Source organism: Ambystoma mexicanum, chromosome 4p (genome assembly GCF_040938575.1).
Source record: "Ambystoma mexicanum isolate Mex_15411 chromosome 4p, UKY_AmexF1_1, whole genome shotgun sequence".
NCBI classification, from domain to species: Eukaryota; Metazoa; Chordata; class Amphibia; order Caudata; family Ambystomatidae; genus Ambystoma; species Ambystoma mexicanum.
The window spans coordinates 1,189,285,674-1,189,302,462 of NC_090927.1; the positions used below are offsets into that span (position 1 = coordinate 1,189,285,674).

General features: G+C 48.6%; 1 protein-coding gene across 1 annotated transcript in view; it reads left to right on the forward strand.

Annotated features, from left to right (window-relative positions):
- ANAPC1 (anaphase promoting complex subunit 1) overlaps positions 1 to 16,789 on the forward strand; it is a 2,053,226-nt gene that overhangs the window by 435,879 nt on the left and 1,600,558 nt on the right. Inside the window, exon 14 of the mRNA XM_069606837.1 lies at positions 15,125 to 15,265. Coding sequence (XP_069462938.1) covers positions 15,125 to 15,265 — 141 coding nt within the window. The remainder of the gene's footprint in view (positions 1 to 15,124; positions 15,266 to 16,789) is intronic.

Genomic DNA, 16,789 nt, shown 5'->3' on the forward strand with positions numbered 1-16,789 from the left:
CGTCCTTCTTTACCTAAGCTCCCCCGAAGTTAACGCGCCAACCGCGTTGGAGATACTGGACAACTATGCGAAGTACTCAGGGATCCGCTTTAGTAGGAATAAGTCCTCTGCCTTCCCCTTGGCGGGCTTACGCAACATTCCGGAAAACAATCTCCCAGAGATAGGAATAAGCTGGCAACTGGTCCAGTTCCGTTATTTGGGGATCAACATAAGCCACACCCCGCTACTCATGCATGAACACAACACCGAGGCCGCCATCACGAGTCTCCGAAGTTCTATAAAGTTTTGGTCCAAGCTCCCATTGGCCATGGTGGGCAGGGCAGCGATTGTCAAGATGATCGTACTCCCCCGATTCCTGTATTTCTTCGTAAACATTTGCCATTACATTAGACCGTCCTTCTTCAAGAAGCTGGAGGCCATCATCAGGGACTTCCTTTGGGGCCCACACAGGCATAAACTGTCGCTGTCCGTCCTCTCTCTCCCACACAAAGAAGGCGGAATAAAGTTACCGGATCTCCAGTTGTACTACCTGGCTGCCCAGCTGAGTCACATAACGAGATGGCTCTCGGATGAGCCTTCAGCAGAGACCGAACTGCTGAGGCAACCCTTGGACAATGTGATCCCCAAGGAGATCCTATGGCACCCTACATGGCAACCCCCGGTCCCCTCCATGGTGATTGACCTGGGAAGAAAGATATGGGCCAGGTCCTGCTACATCAGGCGAATACGACACCCATACTCTCCGGACAATCCCATCCTAGCAGACACCTGTCGAACGGCTGCAGACATCTCTACGGCAAGGAGGTGGGAAGAGGCCGGCATTTACACATGGAGCGACATGTATGAGGAGGGAGAATTCAGGGATTTCGAATCTCTTAAGGCTGCCGATGGAATTCCCCCGGGCCAGTTCCTCTGGTACCATCGCCTCAAACAAACTGCTAAGAAACAATGGACCGGATGGCCGGAGGAGCCCTCCCCTGACCCTCTGCTACAAGAGATGCATGACCTCTCGGACGGCTGGAGACCTGTCTCCAGGCTTTACAGCAGACTATGTGATAAAACCAACCCTAAATGCGAAGATCTGAGGACAAAATGGGAGGCGGACCTTGAGACCCCGATTTCAGATAAAGAATGGGAAAGAGCGCTGATATTTCCCAAAAAAGTATCCAGGAACACCAGGTTTGGCCAGATCCAATTGAACGTTCTCTACAGGACATACATGACCCCACATAGGGTTGCCTCCTTCAATAAGACATCCTCCCCTGCATGCCCCTGGTGCGGGAATGATAAAGCAGATGTGATTCACATGTTCTGGACCTGCACCAAGGCGATGGCACTGTGGTCCAAGGCCAAACAGACCTGCATGGACGCCGGAATGACAAGATACGAATGGACTCCTGGCGAGTGCCTCCTGGGGACCTACCCCAGACCTAGCAAATCCAAGCACGCTGTTAAATTAATGGACATCTCATGTATCCTGGCTAAAAGAACAATAGCGATGGCCTGGAAGACGCCGTCGGGCCCCAGGCAAGAGAGATGGCTCAAAGAACTCGAGAGATGGACAACAGCTGAAACCAGGGCCTGGCAGGAAGGAATCACGAACAGTGGCGAAACCGAAGGTGGCACTTTGGAATCATGGAAGGCCCTCCTCAGAGACATACGCTTCAGCGCTGACTACAAACCCCCCTGAAGTCCCACACCACTGCATTGACACTGCTCGGATGCCGGCATTGGTGGAACCACCCCTGTGTTTGACCCCTCTTGCTTCCTGAAACTTTGGGTCATTGCCCCTAACCCACCCGTCCACTGTAAGTTTGCTACAACATGAAGACTGTTGTTGATTTGTTCGTTCCCCCCCCCTTGTTTCCCCCTCACCGTCTCCTCCCCAGTTCAAACCAATGTTGATTTCTTGTTGTATTGCACGTTTTCTTTTTCTTTTTTCTATCAAAACCAATAAAATACGTTTTAAAAAAAAAAAATAAATAAAGCCTGTAAAGCAGCAAACCTACGGAGTTGCAGCAGGCCTGGATTTCCACAGGGGGGCTTGCACCAGTGAAGTAAATTGATCGCTGCTCGCCCCCCACATCTACGCGCCCCTGCCACGAGGAGCAGGATGCAGAATCCACCTTTTACAATATTAAGACCCATCTTTAACCAGAGGCCTTACCAAGGGACCGGGAGAGGGTTCAATAGTGCAAATCATCCAAGCAGGGCTGGGTGGCGTCCCCGTGGATACCAGGTGAGAGTAACACAAGTTCGTCATGCTCCCATTCTGGATATCCAGGCTCCTGTCCTAGCCTCTTTTCCGAAGTGCTATCACCTTGTGAGAGACATGCCTCTGGTTTTGGATTTCCTGCCCAGGCCCAGAAGGCCCCAAACCATCTTCACCAGTTCTGAGGAGGACCAGCCAGAAGATAATTATTCGGATGAGGAAGAAGACATGAGGAACTTGACCCCATTCTACCTATGCCTCAATGGGGGGGGTCACCGACCCGTACACTTTCCCGTCAGCCATTTTTCCCTGACGGGGGTTAAGCCTGGTTCCTACTACTCCTGCACCAGTTAAACCGGTTCCTGCACCAAGGAACATGTCACTTGATATCCTAACCACCCTGCATGAATTGGTGGCAGAGATGCAGCAGCGGCTGCCCGCTGCCCCTGTGCCTGGTCTAGCTAAGAGTCCTTCAAGGCCTCCTCGGGAATGAAAGACACGCCTCATAAGGCACCTGATACCCCTCTGGCCAGTGATGGGGGCTCTGCTGTCACAGGCTACGGCACCACCAGCACTCACATTGATTAGTTTGATGACTACATTCCTGTGGATGGGAACACTGTATGTTGATGAGCCCTCCAGGGTCTCTGCCTCGGACGAAATTGGTTCCTTTCACTCCATGATATCGAGACCTGCCAAACTCTTCAACCTGGTGCCAGAAGAGAAGGAGGGATTCCTTGTTCAGCTGTTGGAATCCGCTAAAACCGTTGTATCAGTCCCTTAGTTAAATGACAAATGGGAGGATGGCTTGGCAGTCGTGAAGGCTCCAAATACCATGCCTGCAAAGCGTGACCGACTGGAGAAGAAATACTGGTTTCCACATTCCGCTCCCAGGTGCCTCAGGTCTCAGTCTTCGCCAGCAAGAAGTCATCCAACCCCTCTTCATCGACCGTGGTGCCTCCAGACCAGGAAGGCAAGAAGCTCGATGCTGCTGGCAAGCGCATCATTGCTACAGCAGCCTCTATCATCAAGGCCGCCAACACCCTGACCATACTATCAAGGTACGACAAGGAGCTGTGGTACAAGCTGGGGCCCATGCTTGACTTCCTCCCTGGTGACAAAAAGGACAAAGCCATGGCCCTATTCCAGGAAAAAGTAGATTCGGACCAAACAGTCACTTTCGTGCTCGACATAGCAGACTCGGGCATCTGCCAAATAGGGGTCGCTTCGTATAAGGCCACTAATTTCCACACACACGTACCGACCAAGGTCATCGACATGCTGTTCAATGAGGGCAACCTGTTGGGGAAGGTGGTAGATGACACCCTCCAAGCCGTCAAGGCTGACACAGACGGCACGCTTTCTGGGGTACCTGCAGCAGGGATAGTATTTTCATTCCACAAAGGTGAGAGTCTCCAGATCGTTCAAGCGGTACACTGACCCCTATCATCAGCTCTTCTGCTCCACCACCTAGATGGCTTACAGGGGTCAATCCCAGGCCTACAGCAGTGGCACCCAGTGTTGTCCCCACCCCTCCCAGATCTGCAGCTGAGGTGAGTGCATCAACCTTGTTGCTTCTCCATCCGCCCGCATTGGCTGTGTTTATTTTGCATTTGCAACTTTTGATTGCCACGTTGCGGCCTGTGTCATTTTAAATTCCCTGTAGTCAGGCATCAGTAGGTTATTCCTACTACCCACAATGACTGATCTTTTTCCACTTTCCATTACTGGTTGTTCGCCCCATTGCGGCCTGTGAGCATTGTTTTCACATCCCTCCCTCCCAAGCCCCATTGCCTGATTGGCCCACCTTCTGTACTTCAGTGCTCCCTCCAGGGCAGCCTCACTCTCACTACCCATCACAGCCCCTCTGTGGCTAAGGGCCCTGGGGGAAAGGGCAGCTCTCAAGGTTGCAGCTCCAGAGGGTGTTTGCCATTGTTCGCTGTAGGAGCATGCGGTGCAGCCATCAACCAGCAGCTACTGTCAAGGTAAGAAAGGTGCTGGCATCTAACTGTCCTTGCTCTCATTACTTCTAGATAATTCCTGCAGTCTGCTAAACGTCAGTTGTTGCGATCCTGGTGGACTGTAGAATTCAATCCCTGGGGCTTTTTCCCCTCTCTTTCTAGGTTTCTCGAATCTGGGCATTCTTGTCTTGCGTGTACTTCAACTTATGCACCCGTCTTAACTCTTAACTTGCTCTGTCTCTGCTGATCATTAGGTTTTGCCCTACCGAGGTTAGCCGTAAATTGTATATTCTTGTGCCTCTGCAGTGTTTTCTGAGGCTGCTGTGCCTACTCGCTGTTGATTGTTGTTCTCTCTAGGTTTCTCCCTCTAGGTTCCTTCTACTGTTAGTTACTGTTGTGGCCATTGCCGCTCCCCCCCCCCCGATCCCACCCTTCGCAGTCAATCTCTGTTGTCTCCCCTCCCCCTGTCATCTGTCCATTCTGTCTCCTGTGTTCTTTTGGGATGTGTTACCTGCTTGTGCTTCTGGTGTGCTCCCTACTGTGTGAACCCTCCCTTCCAGTGCATCCTGCTTTGCGCAGCCTTGGGCTGCGATTCTTCTCCTCTCTTCTCTCTCACACTCTACTTCTTCCTCCATGCACCCTCTATGGGGCGCTCAATTTCTCCCATCTTCTCAAACTGCTACTCTATTTCCTATCCTATCCCTCTCACTAAGTCTGGAAGGAAAACGTTCAAGAAGGAGATCCTGCTCTCCAACTCAGGCCTACCCATTCCTGATACCCACATCAGTGCATCCTCAGACACTCTCGCCAACATCCTCTTTGTTGTTCCCTCTCCAGACCTATGGACCTCTCACATGCTATCTGTTCTCTCTCCTTTCTCCTCCTCCCCCTTTAATGGCTGCACCCGATGGGAGGTCCTCTTGGCCTCCTTCACTCCTTCTTCGCCATTATTAATATATATCCAAATGGTACCATCATGGTCCAAGGCTCTCGGCCCAATCTCCTTCTTCTTGATGGGCGTCTCCTGCGTCTTATCAACTTCCTCCCTTCCACTGCTACTCCTTCTACCTCCTCTCTGGCTCCTTTTCCTCCTCCCTCCTCCTCTGCCTCCTCTTTGGCACCCCCCTCCACCTCCTTTAGCCACTATCCCACCTCCGTCTACTGCCTCTGCCACTTGGGCCCCTCAGCCACTGGTTGTACCTCACTCCTGTACCTCACCCTGGAAGTCCTCCGATGGCAACCTGCTCCACGTAGCTACTCTCAACTCTTGGTCTGTTGTCAAACACTCCTCTGACAAATGCTACCTCCTCAAAGACCTTGACCTTCATGTCCTCGCTCTCACCGAGACATGGTTGACGGCCAGCTCTGTCACGAGTTTTGACACACTCTTCCCTGAGGGCTACAAGCTCCTCTCCGAGCCCAAAACCAATTGGCACAAAGGTGGAGTGGCGCTGATATTTCCGGAGTGGCCTCCTGCATCTGTCATTCACATGCACACCCATTCCTCCTTTCAGTGCCTGGTCGGCAGGCTCTCTATCTCTCCTTTTATCTCTCTAACTGTGGCCGGCCACCATCTACAGGCCACCTGGCCATGTCACACTTCCTCTCAGAATGGGTGGACCTCTCCTCTGAGATCTCAACATCCACCTGTATGCCTCTGCCCCCCCAAACTCCTCGGCTCTTCGGCAACCTTTGCGACTCTCTCTCTCATTTTCCGTTCTACCCGCTGGACACACCTTGGATGTTCTCATCTCCTCCTTGATCACCCACTTACTACTCCTCTCTTAGACTGACCACTTTCTGCTCTCCTTCCACCTGAAGCTTCCTGTCCCCAGGCAAAACCCGACCTAGCACTGCCACCTTCCTTCTCAATCATTCGGCCCTTGAAGCGAGTGGCAGTTCCCGCCTTTGCCTCCACTCTGCGGGTGACTCCCACTCTGACACAGCCCTCTCCAACCTGAATCTTTCTATCTCCAACGCTCTGGGCATCCTTGCCACTATCATGAGGATCTGTCTGAAACCTGCCGCCAAGAGCAACTCTTGGTATCACTGTTACCTGGTTGCCCTTGAAACGTAAGGCCAGGGTAGCTGAGCGAAAGTAGAGGGCATTGGGCGCATCCTCTAACAAACTGACCTGCCGCCTGCTCCAAAGGCAATACAGACTCTCCGTCTTCTCCAAGAAGAGGGTCCATATTCAAGCCACGTATCCGCGTCCAACACGGCCAAACTGTTAATCTGCAAGGAGCTGTCCGATCCTACTGGAGTCTCCACCTCTCCTGTTCCCTCCCAGGCCCTCTACTTGGCACTGGCTTCTCATTTCATTACTAAATTCAAGGACATCCTGTCCTCAATTTCCTCTTTCTGTCTCCCTCTACCCCTCTCAGGCTCCGTTTGGCCTCCTCTCTGCCTCCTCCCCTTCCTGCCTCCCTCGCCGATAACACCTGATGTTTCTAGACAAGTCTGATCTATGAAAGTGTCTTCCAAGCAGGTGCTCCCCTGCTCTTCCAGAACTATCAAGGACCACATTGTTTCCCTTGTTCCAGCTCAGGCTGATTTCTGTAATCGCTCTTTCACTACTGGATCTTTCCTCTCTCTCCTGAAGCACTCTTATGCAACCCCTCTTAAAAAAGCATTCCGTCGACCCTTCCGGTCTGTCAAACTATCATCTGATCTCCATTACTCCCTTCCTGGGCAAACTCCTGCAGAAGCTGCCTGTCTCCCAGCTAACCCTACACACTGAATCTGTTGGTTGTCGCCATGACCGTCAGTCTGGCTTCAGAGCAGCCAGAGAATTGGAAACTGCTCTCCTGAACACCTGTGAAGATCTGCTCTCTTATCTTGACTCCAGATGTCCTCATCCTCCTTGACCTTTCCTCTGCCTTTGATACAGTTAATCACTCCATCCTGATTAATCGATTCTGCGAGATCCTGGGCATCACAGATCAGGCTCTGGTGTGGTTTAACTCCTTCCTCTTGGACTGACCCTGCCAGGTCCAACTTGGGTTGTTTCTCTCCACCTCTCTCCACTTGTGGTGTCCTCTCTCACCTTGGTTCTTCAATGTCTACCTGGCTTCATTGGCCCACTTGATTTTCACCTTCTCTTCTAACTTCCAGTGTTATGTGGATGACGCACAGCTCTTTCAGGCTTCCCTCGGCCTACTCTCCTTCCTCGCTCATTCCTGCTATCTATCTGCGATTCAGAAATGGTGTGCCACCAACGACCTCTGTCTCAATGTCAGTAAGACTGAGATTCTTTTCATTCTGACCCCTGCTCCCACTTTTCCTTATCACACTCTGGCCGCCCTCCTTGGGCCCTTTATTCTCGCTCTCCGCGGAGGCTAAAAACCTTGGGGTCATCTTTGATTCCACTCTCCTTCTCTCCTCACATCACGGACCTGGCCAAGAAGCCCCTCTTCCAGCTGCACCTCGTCAGAGGTATTCTACCTTTTTCTCACCTTCCTTCAGAATCTCACTGTCTCCAGACCGCTGTTTCTGTCCAGGCTGGACTATTGCAACAGCCCCTTTCTCAATCTGCCTAACTCTTTGCCCCTTCAACTAATCCAGACAGGACTGCAAGACTTATCCTTGGCCTCAAGCCCAGGGACTGCATCTCTCCAGCCCTGATCTCTACACTGGCTCCCGGTGGCTGCAAGGATCAAGTTCAAGAACCATTGCATCGTCCACAAGGCTTTCTGGGGCCGAGGTTCACACTATGTCCAGCTCTCTCTGCCTAAATACCTTCCTTCTGGAGCCCTTAGCACAGCTTCCTTGAACCCTCAAAAGGGTCAGGCGCTTCTCCAAGCAGATAGTGGGGGTAGATCTTTCTCTTCTGCAGGTGCCCTCTGGAACGGCCTCTCTGCCCCTCTCAAACTTTATCCAGACCACTTAAAGGTCCAGAAGTAGCTCGAGGCCTTCTTTTTCTCCTCTACCTTCTCTCTCCCTCTTCCTTGTAACCTTCCTTTCTGCCTGCCCTGATGGGCTGCCGGGTACCCTCAGTCTCACAGGGTTCCAGCCCCCTCCATGCACTCCCTCTGGGCATACCGTCCGCTTGAGGGCAGGCACTAACTCCTACTGCCCCCAGCCCTCACTGCACTTGCTCAGAGTCTCGCTGCCCTTACTGCACTTTCCCCTGCCCTCTTCCCTGCACTTCCTTTTCTCCCTTTCCCCTTGCACTATTGCTGTGGCACTTGCACAACCCGAATGACACAAGCCCTAGTAGGATCGTTTGTCCTGTCTTCTGTTGGATATTTTGTGTAGATTTGGGGCCTGGCGGTATTTTCTTACCGCCGAAAAATAATTTAGCAACAATCACTCCTTGTATTCAGATTGGGCCATGTACAACAATAATACAGTGGACCTGCATTATTTCAGCACACAGACATGCGTGGTTGGTATGCGTGGTTGGTATGCGTGATTAGTGGTATTTTGGTGAGCATAATTCCTTTGTTTTATTTGTGGCCCCAATATCCAGAACCCCTTAATTTTGTTTAGATTTTTCGTGTAATCACTAGAGAGACCTCAGGCTTGCATTTCAGGAACACCACATTTTCATTTTTAGTGTGCCACCATGGGCAATTTCTCGCTGTCTTATCTACGGCAGCGAGCTATCATGTGGTATTTTTCACTAACTTATATACGGTAGTGAATTATGTCCCGGGCCTCCCTTTCTGCCGACTCATAGACCTCCGGCAGACTACAACACACACAGTTAGTTATAATTGCTCATACTGAATGACATTGTGCACACAGCTGCGCCAAATCTTATTTTTAGCTACCTTAAAAATGACAATTGCACTGTCTAAACCATCTCCCCACATCATCATCACTGTATTGATAAATGCACAAATGAAAGAGAAAATAAACACACCACCCGTCTGCTTTCAGATATTTTAGTGTATTATAAAAGTTGCATTTAAACACGATCTCACTCTTTACAGAAATAAATGAAATAGCACAGTAACAGCATTATTTGTGATACACTGAAAAGAGAGTGGCGGAGACAAGAATTCAATTTGCAACATTAAACACGTGGGTAAAGCACAGGAATCTCCTTTCCTACACTGACTGAATATTCTCGTACACACTCAGCCCCCACACCTCAGCGAGATAATTACCAGGCTTATTCAGCATGTAACTTCTTTGGCTGTTCGCCTTCTGGAGGGGTTCACCCAGCAAGGACAAGCATCTGCTGTCACTCAAACTGGGACTTGTTGACTGGAAAAGCCAGTCTCTGCAACGAAGTTGAATCTGCTTTAGGAATCGGGCATCCCCAGCTGTCAACCCCGTCCTTCGAGCTGTGTCCAGATCGTCTGCCCTCTCCCCCTTTTCAAGATTCTACAGCAAAACTTGGTTACCGAATGCTTGTCCAATAAGATTCTATCATGTCATCTCCTCCCTCACTACACAATGGCTTATTTTTTTTTACAGTTGCAACTGTAACAAACTGATTTCCTGCTTATTCGAAGTCTTTGCTTCCTGCAGTTACTGTGGACAGAGCACAGAAAGGCAAAAGAAGAAAAAAAAAACTTGAATGTGTTTTTAAAACTGATTTTCAGAGTAGGCCTCATTTTGCAGTGAAGACACATTCTTTTATTAATGAGCTATAATCATTAGTCTTGTTAGTGAGATTAGTTTGTTAATTTCCAAATGTGTCTCTTGCAACATAGGCATTTCAGGTGAGAAATGGTGTGCATTTTGAAGGTACAGATGTGTGCTTTTAACTGTGAAAAATGTATTTGCATTTTATATGTAAAAATCATTTTGACTGAATAACCTGCCCTTACTTATATGTCCATGTTACACTGGCAACACATAGCTTGAAACAACTGCATCATAGCAATGCACCAAACCCATGCAGTGGCGCTGCATAAAAATGCTCAATAACACATGTCTTGCTGTACCACATTATATCAATGCACCAAACCCATGCAGTGGCGCTGCACTTCAAAAAAAACAAACATGCTATACATTGATCCTGTGCAGTGGTGCTGTACTCTGTGCTCCCAAAACACGCTAAACAATCCTACACTTCCCACTGTCTCCTCGTTCCTTGTCTTGTGGCGCTTAGAAACACTTGTGTACAGGCGCATTATAAAAATCATATCATATCCAGGATGCAGATGCCAGGGATGCTTTCCAGGTCCATCCATACCAGGCTACCGCCTGTCCAACACCTCAGTAGAGGGTTGGGGAGCCCAAACAGGACATTCTCACATCAGCTGACTCTGGCTCCGGGAGGAAAAGGCATTACACATGAACGTCCTGGAACTGTGAGCAGTCCTTTGTGCCCTCTGGTCATTCCAGCCTCAGCTGTAGAGAAATGTCGTGCAGATCTTCACTGACAACACCACCACCACCACCATGTTTCGCATCAGGAAACAGGGCGGGATGCGCTTCCCTGCTCTCTCACTGGAAGCCCAGTCTGTGTGGCACTTGGCCATTCTTCAACACATGTTTCTTATCCCGTTTCTGCTGGCAGGTGTCAAGAACACCATTGTGGACTCTCTCAGCCGGGAGTTGAGGTCCTCCCACGAATGGGAGCTTCAGCAAGCGCAAGTGTTGTTCCTCTTCAGCAAGACAAGAGTGGGTTCCTCCTCAGACAGCTGCCAGTGGCAAGTTGGCCAGCAGATATCCTCCGCCGAGGAGTCTGGTGATGCTTAGTTGTGCCCTTGGGAGGGACTCTTCCTTTATGCCTTCCCACCAATTCCGCTTCTGCCATGTGTGATCAACACAGTAAGGACGGCATGGTATGAAACAGTAAGACAGACACAAGTGTTCACAGTTCAAGCGTGTTTATTGAACTTCTGTTGGGTATGAAAAACACCTATCTAATCCTAATTCTAATGATGGGAGCAAGCTACAACCATCAAATAACGCTGTCCTAGTCGAGTCTGTCAAAATAAAAGGGCCTATACTAATAAACCTATTGCCAATCCTTCTAAATACAAATCGTGTGGAAAACAATGTTCTGCAAAAGAAAAGTGTTCAAGAAATGTTATGCCAGAATATTGAAGCCGTTGGCTTCCCTTCCCTACAATTTCAGCACAGTACAAGGCGGCACACTCTAGCTTAGCACACTGTCTGGCTTCTTTAACACGGGGATGCAGTTCTAAACTTCAACATCTGGGCCTTCTGTGCAAAAGTGTGTGTGCCATTCAAAGCCTCTTATTTCAGAGGTCCTGATGAAACACGGCGAACATTAAAGTTCCCTTCTTCTTAGGATTTCACCTATAGAACTTCTCGTGTGATGTACTGTTCATCCCGGGTCCCCCTCTGCCGAGCTCAGACCCCACTTTAACACAAAACCTTCACTTGGTCTCCCTCCGCCAGGCTCAGACCAAACGTATCTACTTTCCAAACTTTCTTTTCCTCAAAATCGAAGACTTTTGTTTGTGCGCAGGATTTTGCTCGACCCGTCGCAGGACCACTTTGATTCACAATTACTTGCTCTCTTCTTGATAGAATCTTTTTCTCACTTTCACTTTTATGACTTCTCAGATGGATACCTTACAGAGACCTTTGATTGAGCAACCTCACGGTGCTGGACCACTCTGTCAAAGGTATTTTAACTTGTTTTTAGAGTTCAATCACTTATCAGCAGTTCAACTTTACTTGCATCTCTTATCACATGCGTAACAATGTTTGTTCCAGCGCTTGCTATACAATGTTGCTGCTTGCAACGTTGGCTTCAACACAGGCCGGTCTTGTATTGGTCTCCCCAACTCACCAGCTCTGTGGATTTCACTTACGCTGCTTTGTTCTTGGAGCCAAGGACGGTACTACAGCAGCTGTTGATTCTCCCTGCCTTGATTGACGCAGGAGGGCCCCGGGTATCTCCGACACACAATGCAGAATTCTTCAGCCTGGTTTCCTGGTCTTACGATTTATACTCTCAAGGCTTCTGGAAAGTAACAGTTCCTTGTCGAAAAGGTCAATGGAACTTCCATCCTTGCGATCCCCTTCTGTTTTGTCGTCTTTCCTGTCTTGTTCAGCTGCCGTCTTGAATCTGCAGTTGTCTAGTATGCTTTGCCTCGCTTAGTGTGCTTTCGTGCTTCACCTTTTATCTGTGTGGGGAAGCTTAATGGAAGGTGTGTGTGTGTGTGTGTGTGTGATGGTCAGTAATTGCCTGACCTCGCCTGACCATTGTATTGGGACACGTCACTGTCACGTCACGGTATACTGTTCGGGTGTTAGTCTGTTTTTAGTCTGTTTTCTCTCATAGTGGGCTGTCAGTGTGAAGGTGTTCGTGTTGTGAAAGGGGGGTTAGAGTTCCTAAATATCCTACCTGGTATGATGGGCTAAAGGTGTTACAGAGAAGGGGATACCACGTCACACCATCTGGTCTCCCACTCCCCAAAGACCCCTCACCCAGGTGATCCTCCTGCACTGGTCCACCCCCACGGACTGGATCCAAAAGCGATGGCTGTGTCCTGGCCAGCTGGATGACAGAACCCTCGGGGTCTAGTGGGTGAGACACCTTATGGTTTCTCACAACAAGTTCAGATGTTGCCGCTGCAGGATGATCTTCATCCTGCCAGCGTGGCCGAGGCAGACCTGGTACTCGGACCTACTCCATCTGTCGGTGGTTCCGGCCATCCAACTGACAGAGGATCAATCCTGAACCTCATGGCTGGCTCCTGCAGCCTTAACATGGGCACACCACTTGCTGCCCTTGGAATACAACAAGATCCTGGCCAGGGCCCACTCTACTGCAACTTTCTCCAGCCACAAATTGAAGTGCTTCACAGTGTGGTGCCAGGCGCATAAAATTATGTGTCTGCGTGATACTGCTCTGCAGCTCCTTCTGTACCTGCCTTTGCTGGCCAAGGCTGGTCTTGCCCATGCATCTATCAAGGTCCACCTGACTGCCATATCCCTGTACACATGGGCTCCAGGCAAACTCTCCCTGTGGTCGCACAAGCCCGTTAAGGAGTTCCTGAGGGGTCTCTTCAGGACTTTGCCATCAGTGAGTGCTCCTGCCCCGTCTTGGGATCTAAATGTGATCCTGTCTAAACTCATGGGGCTTCCGTTTGAACCAATGCATTGTGCCCCTTTTAGCTTCTGTCATGGAAGACTGCTTTCCTTGTGGCTGTCTGCTCGGCCAGGCGGGTCAGTGAGTTACAAGCCCTCTCCTTTAAGCAGCCGTATTTGTCCTTCCACACTACTAAAGTGGTTCTGCAAACACATCCTACCCTTATGCCGTAGATCCTTAGGACTTTCATCTCAACAAGCCTTTGGTTCTACCACTTTTCTTCGCAAACCCGTCTTTGCCGCTGAAAGGCCATTGCATGGACCGTTGCTCATGCCCTGAAGTTCTATGTGGCACGCACGAAACACCTTCGGAAGGCGTCTCAGCTTTTTGTCCATTTTTTACCTTTGGGACACACGAAGGCCCTGTCTAAGGCTTCCATATCCAGGTGGCTCTCTGGCTGTATCATGCATTGCCATCATTTGGCCAACAGACTGCTTCCAGGCCGGGCTAAGAGCCCACTCCACCTTAGCCATTGCAGTGACTCAAGCGTTTCTCTCTGGTGTTCCCCTGCTTGACATCCTCAGGGCTGCGAAGTGGCGGTAGACCCACGCCTTCATGAAATTATACTGTGCCGACGGGGATTCCAGAGAGGAGTCCCGGGTTGGTCCAGCCATGCTACGCAACCTGTTTGAGGTGAGTCTGTTACAGGATTAAGTGTATTGCTACTGTGAACCTTGCCACATTGCGTGCTTGTGTATATGTACTGCTCTGTAATCATAGTCAAGAACCTGTGAATCCATGCAAGACCCCATGCTGGAGAAGGTGCAAGTTACTTACCTGTTTCTCCTGTTCTCCAGCATGGGTCTTACATGGATTCATATTCAAACCCTCCCTCCTTCCCCTCCCTGGCTCTTCTTGGTTCATACTTCCACTCTGTGTGCTACCAAACCTGAAGAGGCCCACCAGGGGTGGAGCTTAGGAGGACAAGTGTCATTGGCTGGGGGCTAATAGGCTCTAGAGGAGACGAGCAGTTAAGTTCAAAGCTAAACTGCTTTCTTTTTTTACTGAGGATTCCCATCCCGATGACTAGGAATATTCATGCGCATGTGAAGCCATGTAAGACCAATGCTGGAGAACAAGTTACAGGTAAGTAAAGTGTACCTTTCTCTCTCTCGTTCGCTCGCTCCCTTTCGCTTTCTCCCTCGCACCAGCTGCAATGGGATGGAATGTTCCATTGATTCTGCTTCTCGTAGCTGTGTTGCACATAAGGGTCAGAAACTTTGCCAGCCTCTAACAAAGTGTTGCAAGGGTAATGCTGCTCTATCCCCTTCTAGCCAACACACACATTGGACTTTTCACAGGAGAGAGATTGAATGAAATCCCTTTCTGGGGACTCTTTGTTCACCAAGGGGGAGTCACCCCGATTGCAGTCCCGCTTGCCTTGTCCCTTTGGGTGCGTTAAGCTTAGTGGACTCGCCTCACTAGTCCAAATGGGGTGACCTCCCCCCCTCCTTTATTAGAAGGGACGAATACCCTGGATTTGTCACAGTACCCATGCACTGATGGTCTTAAGGACTCACCAGTGTGCCCAAAATTAAATGAGTTCAGCAAAGGAAGTGAGGTTTAAAAATACCTTGCTCCCAAAAATCAGGTCAGAGTCACGAAATGGTCTGTATAGTTGGAGATTCTACTGACGTATAGAGGGAGACTTCCAACATAATTATTTCCTAACACAATTGTTTTTATTTGTGTTGAAGCCTAGATATTCCAGCATTTTCAGGAAAGTAATCTTAAATGGTTTGTGCTTATCTGGACTTAACTGCAATTAGAAAAAGGTTGACTGAGGTTAAATGGTGAGGGTGTTTGGAATTGCTGGTGTATCCTGTTGCTAATTTGGAAAAGAGTGTGTTTGTTGGTAAGATTGTATATCATTCTAACATTTTTACAAAGTTAACTTCAACCAACTGACTTCTTTTGTAGGGAGTATTACTGTCTCCTGTGTCTGAACTGAGGGATTCCTCGAGAATAAACGAATCGCCCTACATAGATGACTGCACATTTCATCAGCCAGGAATATATGTTCATTCTGTGCGAGATCCTGTCCACAACAGGGTGACCATGGTAGGATTTTTATTTCTTTATCGGCAAACTGACATTAGGTGTACACAAGCTGTGTTATGGGTGTTGAAATACTGTTTGAAGTTTTGTTTTATCTTTTCCTCTTAACCATGTCCCTTTCAGACCCAGCATAAACAATTGCAAATTACAATTTACCCTTTTTGGTGTGGTGCATTAACATTCTTAATAGAGCTTTTGGTTGATGATTGAGTATTCTAAGTCATGTTTTGAAATCCGAAACATTTGACTTTTTTGCGTCAACTCGCAAAATGTATTTGAGGCCATTTCAGCGACACTCCATATGTATGCACATGTTCCCTAACATCCCTTGGCCATCTCCCTCGTTTCCCTGTGCGTCTTTGACTATTAGAATTAAATCGTAGTTGCCTCTCTGCGGTGCCATTGATACCAATCTTCAAAATATTCAAGCTTTTTCAGTATTCATAATCAATTAACCTTGTTCTGTGTGCAGGTTCCACGGACTACCCACATTCAGCAAACTGCGGCATCTTGGTTTCCTGTTTTCTTTTTTTTTTTCTTCTAACATATTTGTATTATAGCAGACGCACCGTAACATACAGATTTTACATCATGTAAGTACAGAGTTCACAAAATTTAATCCTCCTCTCCTCTTCCCCATTCTGGTCAAAAGGAAACTAATCTCATAAACTAGAAAATAAAACAAAAGCATTACATAAAAAATAAGACTAAGCAAGAGTTGGGTATGAAAAGTGAAAAAGTGATCCAAACGCCCTCCTCAACAGAATTGTCTGGGTTCTCCTGCTTACTTTGCTTGTTCCAATTTGTTTTCTTGGGGCATCCTGGTCCAATCAGTGTACTGTTTTCTTGGGGCACATTCCTACAATGGTGCAAAAAAGCCTGTCAGTAAAATCGTTTAAAATCCCTCTAGGGCGTTCATGCGATGGCCTGTTACTACTATGTTTCAATAAAATGAACGTATCGTACTGATCTCAGTTAGGAGCGGCCAATCCTCCCAAGTCTGGTTAAAACAATCAATTACTTGTAATACTTCACAGATTTTATGTAATATCTACACAATAGTAAATGGTTAAGTGGTGCGCCATAGATGCCTGCTGTGACAAATCAAGTGATTCAGTCATGTTCCCCAGGAGGTGGGTGTGGAACCCCTTCCTGTGAGGATGGGGAGGTGAGCCCGCTATGCAACCTTCCCCCTAGGGGTGTCGGCAAGCGTTTCTTCACAGGGAGAGAATCCTCTCTTGGGGGCAAGGACTCCCTTTCTAATGAGAAACTCCCATTTCATTATCCTCATAAACCCAATACTGTTCTATCATTTAACAATCGGACTGTTCTTACATATGTTATCGTGATGTAATGCCTGAAAAACAATATCAGCTTGGTACTTTGAAGATTAAGGGCATAGGAGTGATGAATACCAGTCTGTCAATCACTTAGACAAGAAACAAACAGAATTGTGAAGAACACAACTCCAACACAAAGGAAGGACTATGCTGAGAAGCTGGGGAAGCCCCAGCATTGCGTGATAAG